The sequence below is a fragment of the Epargyreus clarus genome, unplaced genomic scaffold (assembly GCF_041222505.1).
Source record: "Epargyreus clarus isolate Ecla_fem2 unplaced genomic scaffold, WU_Ecla_fem_2.2 ptg000003l, whole genome shotgun sequence".
Taxonomy (NCBI): Eukaryota; Metazoa; Arthropoda; class Insecta; order Lepidoptera; family Hesperiidae; genus Epargyreus; species Epargyreus clarus.
Window position 1 is genome coordinate 13,363,665 of NW_027332211.1, and position 6,000 is coordinate 13,369,664.

The following is a 6,000-nucleotide window of genomic DNA, read 5'->3' on the forward strand; positions in this document are numbered from 1 at the left end:
TTTTTTGTATTATATCGGTAAATAAGACTTACAAAAGTAGCCAAGCAATTATAGCCCAGTGGTTGAATCTAAGCATCTCAATCGGTCCGGAGTTCAATCCCCGGACGTATCTCTGATTTTTCTAAGTTATGTGCGCGGTAGAAATGAATTATCTCTTGCATTAACGGTGAAGGAAAGGCTCGGGAGGAAATCACCTGTGAGTTCTTTAAAAAGCCAGATAAAAACATAGCTTGCAGTCCATCTGATTTAAAGCTGTCACTGTCGTCTGACGTTGATCTAAATTTGGAAATAACCAGGAGTCCTTCTTAAGATTGATCATAGATGTGTTGCTGCTCTTAAAATGTAAGTTGGAAAACCTTTTCACAATGCATGTAGTCTACATATTACACTTTAATAAATACGGTTTATTTATGTCGTTGTGCTTGTATGGGGGTCGCTTTTTATTTTTTTATTTTTAGTATTTGCCATTATACTAACTGTACCTATCTATAATAATACATACTCTGTAAAAAATAATCGTCTATTAAAATTCAAGAGATAGAGCCCTGTGACAAACGGACACACATCGGAGGCTTAGATAAGGGTCCCGTTTTTACTATTTGGGTGTGGAACCCTAAAAAAACCAACAGTAGGATAGTACATTAGTAATAAAGTACCTAAACAGTAGTTAAATCACACGGCAATCAACAAAAACATTAAAAAACGATTGTGAAAGCTTACTACAGCGTAATCAGTAATAGGTAATAAGAGTTATCGCTCCAAACAATAATCCCCGATAATGGATTAGCGTCGACGAATATTTATAAACACCGCTATCGATTAATCGATAAACTCAATCGAATAGCGCGGATCGATTATTGTTTTCGTCACAAGCACTAGTTGTGTGCCTGATAAGGATTGTCACATCTGCGGATTGAAGTAGAATAAGACGTTGAAGTTGAAACATGGGATTAGCAGTTTTGTGTTTTCCAATTTGTTTAAAACTTGCCTTTTTTACACGCTTTATATTAGCTTCACTTGTATGTGAGTAACTCCGTTTTTCAGTAGAAAGAGATCAACATACATCTTTATAATTATGACGCTTTGTGGATTCTTAATGTGACCAGCAGTATAAATAAAACAATAAATAATAATTAAAGAAACTAAAGAACTCGCTTTTATAAGAAATTTAACTAAAAAATAAATATAGTTTAAAAAAACTAAAGTACACGCTTTTATTGAAATCAAACTAAAAATATAAAATAAACTTAGAAAAAATTTAATGAAAAATTTTTCATTAAAATTGCTTGAAGTCTACATAATATTTATATATATAATTTATAATATGAAATGATAACCTCATTTTAAAGTCTGCAAAAACAAACCTGAGAATATCATAATACACAAACACAAAAATCTCCGTTTCTCAATAATTTTCGCAATACCACGACAAAACCTGTCCAAACAGAAGATTAAAAACCGATTACCAAATAATCTTAATTACGTTAATGACTCATTAAATTGACAAACTGATTATTAGAATCGCACAGAATGACTCTTTATATCATTAGATCCATAAGCATTTAACGTTCATAAATAGCTATTTATAAAACACTGGTATTTTTGTAACAGATTAGGCATTACGTCGCTTATATATCGTGACACATGCAAAACAACTGCAAGTTTTGACTATCTAGAGATTCTTTTAATTTTTTTATAATATACCAGTAGCAGACGAATATGCAATCCCCCTGGTGGTAAAGGATACTACCGCACATGGAGCTCTGTAATAAACCCCAGATATGATTAGATTCTTACTAGAGGTCGGTCACTGATGCACCGCTAACCCTGAGGACTAAGCTGGAAAGTATGCCTCCTTTACCAAATCCTGCTATCAATACAGCAACAATCATTAGATGAAGATGATGAACACTACTTGTATCAAACACAAGTAGTGTTCATCATCTTCATCTAATTAGTAATCATAACTTACTTAAACGGATCCGAATTAATGAATAAATTTAAAAGAAAAAATAAAACTGACTATTTTTTGTTCACAATGATGCCTTCAAAATCGGCTTATGGTAAATAAATTTTATTATTGAAGAATTTTTTGTATCACTACCTTATCAATAATAATGACGTATTAAATAATCTTGAGACTGCAAAATTCTTTGAAACATGTATATTTATTCAAAATCCTAACAGACAAAAAACTTTATTTCTTAATTACGATAGATAAGAAATGTTTTATTAACTTAAATTTTATTTTTAAACGCACTAAATAAACGCAAAAGATACATCAACAGCGAACAGTGCCACTATTTACAGCAATTGCCTATAAATTATTATTTCTATGAATCCATTATGTTTATGTAGGTACAGATTAGTCAACTTATTATATTATAGTTTGGAAATTTTCGGACATAGTATTTATTTACATAAGCGATAATCTTAACCGTATTTGAACTTTGAATCAGATATTTTATCTTATCCTGCGTTGCGCGAGCCGCTTTTAACCAATTTGGCTTCTAGAAAAAATTGAGGAAGGCAATTAAAATATTTCAGTGATACATCATGACGGTCTATATTTCATATTTTTGGTCATGATTGTATTTTGTATTTGTTATTTTAGACAACGCGTATTTTTGTTATTTGTCGTTTATTACTCGTAAGATACACGAGAAATTAAATGTAATATTTTATTTAAAGTGGATATTTCGCGTATAAATTACATACGAAATAACCAAGAAATCGTTTTATCTGTTATACGTTTATTAGAATTTTACATAAATATTTACAAGAATGTTACAAATAATTAAATTAATCTCTATTTTTATGACATTAATTATTTATACTAAGCATTTTATTTGCGTGTAAATATTAATTGTAATCGAGTGAATTGTAATGTAAAAGATTAGAAATAAAACATTTGCGATTTGTAAACTGTAATATAATGAATATTACAGTTTACAAATCGCAATTAATTGCTTGTCGTCGATCAAGCGCGTTAATTGGAGCCAGTGGATGTGTTCCAATGCGTGTAAGCTACACGACTTGATGCAATTAAACAAAGCATATTAGCCACTTACTAATCAGATGAGATGACTGTCATGGGTTTTTTTTCCGATGTTTATTTGTTATGTCTTTATTTACACGTACCTTAAATAGTTTTACAGGAAATGGTGCAGGATTTTTACAAATGAAACAGTGTAAGTAAATTTGCATACATTTGTTTTAACAAAAGCATTAAATGCAATTGCACTCGTCATTTCTTTATAACCGTTGTGCATGTTTAACATAAATAAATTATTGTTTTCAAGTTACTTTTGCATTTTTTTCAATTAATTACCCGATGAATTAAAACTTACAACAAAATAAAAGCACTTATGGACAGGACTGTCAAAGCATGTCAACAGGATCCGTTAGAAGGGGACAGATATATTATCTGTATAGGAGTGAGTGAGACATTCAACAACACCCGTATTCACTGGGGTTGAACGATGGATGTCAATTTTGAATGCTAAGCCGTGTAGTGAACCGACGTTTTAATAAAAAAGAAAAAGTTGGTCATTACCAATTAATGACATAATTACGCGTTTTTTCTTTGTTTGTAAATGTTTCTTGCATTGTTTTAATTGTAGTTGATAATATAAATGTTTATTAACTAAATAGGGCACTATAATAATTAAGCACTCAATTTCTATTTTACTGTCAATTTTGATACATTGGACCAATATGGAATCATAGATAAGTATAGATATCTCACCGCCTTGTAATTGAAGGAAGCCATTAAATGGCTTAAACGGCTGACAATAATGTCAGCCATTTAATAGCTGTCATGGTGTAATTTACGCGGAACAATGCCGACATGCGCAGTTAAGTGTTGCAAAAACACGAACGCGAAGAAAAAGTGCGGAGAACTATCGTTTCATTCGTAAATTATCCAAAAAATATATTTTTTAATATTTTTCAAACACGAAAATAGACGACAGTGACAATTTCAATTGTCAAAACTGGTTACATTTTCTTGTTAGGAGTGAGTAATCTTTACTAATGTATGTAAGGAAATAAACTTTTACACTACAATTTGTAGTAAGTACTATGTACAGCAGTTCAATGTTCTTAAGCGGAATTTTCCTCAAAAACGGCAATGCACCACAAAAAGTTTTACGTTATGTGAACAACTTTCATTTCGCCCAAAAAACTTGCTACACATCTTAGTTAACTTATAACTGGTACCTTAACCGAATTTAAGAAAACCGTAATTTTATGGTATCAAAATTATAGTATCATATCTGAACATACAACTATATGTGGTAAGTACCACATAATTATATGGAGTTCTTGTATTCCACTCTTTTAATATTTAAAACACACTATCAATATTTAAAAGTTAGTAATAAATAGGTACCATTCATATTATTCCACATCTCTATTAATCAAGAAAATATTATAGTTCATTATAACGTCCGGTAATAAGTTCAAATGTTTTAGTCACATCACTAAAAAAATTAAGTAATTAATTATTTATCTATCATAAGCCTTATTATAATAAATAAAAATAATCAAACCCAAAATAAAAGCTTTGAATATTACATTAAAATTATATTTTGTAAAAACAATGCTACATAAATGCAATAGAAAAAATATTGTATTTAATGTAACACATGTAATAGCGCCAATAAGAATATACTTTAAAATATATAATAACGGCAATATATAATCAAAAGTATTATATAACAAGGATAGTTAAATCTTGATAATCCCTTAAATTCGCAATCGTTTTGTTAAGACCTCTCTAAACTATACCCACGAAACTAAGAATATCCCCTAAATAAAACTAAACTAAACTAATAAAATCATCGTTACAATTCAATTTAAATACGGATTTTTACATTTAATAATTTATCAATTGTTTATCTAAGTATAACTAACTATGTGTTCGTATATTTTAATTAGGCAGGTATTAAAGTTTTATCTAATAAAAGGCTATATTTTAACCTAAGTTCCACGCTAATCTGCTAACAATACTGGGAGTGACATTTTGAATGGCCTTGTCGATACATCGATAACTATTGTTTTATTTAACTTATGTTTAAGTATGTAAGTGTCTCATTATATTTATGCAAATTAAACTTATCAAGATGAACTTGACTGTTATTGTCTGAGTGTATTAATTTGGCAAGCCTATGTCTTTCAAAATCGGTGATCTGTATTCGATATTGTTCTAATTCTTTTCAATTGTTTCGAGTTTCTTGAATGATAATATGTATATCACACTTGAAATAATTTTTCGGACAACTTTACATAACGTATCTAGGATGTTAACAGGTGATTTTACTGTTGTTTTAAGTAACAAAACCTTTAATAAGGGCTATTAGAAAAATAAAAAAAAAGTTAAACTGTAAAAAAACAAAACAAAAAAATCAAGATTCTAGTAAACGTAAAAAAAATGTCAAAATACCCACCTGTGAAAGATCGCTAGGAGCCTCCGACTTGACCGTGTTGGCCGCGGCCCAAGCTTCTGCAAACGTCTCCATCGCACTCTGGAAGTCCATTTTGTTACTCTTCACGACGACATCAACATACCGAAATTTCACAAAACATGTGCCCGGTGCGAAGACGAAAAACAAAAAGTCCACAACACGTCCGCTCGAGCCGGCCGGCGGCGCGCTACTGATGGCTTGCCCCGCCCAGCGAACCGCCCGCGTCGAGAAAAACCGATACCACCCGAGCCTTCCCGTTTCAGCGCTTTTCTTTTTTAAGCTGCTATTTTAACGAGTTTCTTTTTTTTTACTCAAAGCCCGGCCCACGGTGGTGGTTGGGCGGCCTTTGGATTATTTACACTTGTAATTCACAGATTGCTACACTGCGACGCTTAATTTGTTGTTCAGATGGAGGGTGTTAGGCGTTATCGCGGTCTTGATTCCGCGCCGTATTGAGCACTAGGTACTTTTACGTCATCTTAGTTTGTTTGCTCGCATCTGAACGATGAAACGGCTGAAACAATTTGTGTTA

At 31.4% G+C, this 6,000-nt stretch overlaps 1 protein-coding gene across 1 annotated transcript in view; it reads right to left on the bottom strand.

Moving 5' to 3' along the window:
• dve (SATB1_N and homeodomain domain-containing protein dve) overlaps nucleotides 1-5,670 on the bottom strand; it is a 112,137-nt gene extending 106,467 nt beyond the window's left edge. The window contains exon 1 of the mRNA XM_073089644.1: nucleotides 5,451-5,670. Coding sequence (XP_072945745.1) covers nucleotides 5,451-5,540 — 90 coding nt within the window. The 5' untranslated portion in view covers nucleotides 5,541-5,670. The remainder of the gene's footprint in view (nucleotides 1-5,450) is intronic.
• Between the last annotated feature and the right edge of the window lie 330 nt (nucleotides 5,671-6,000).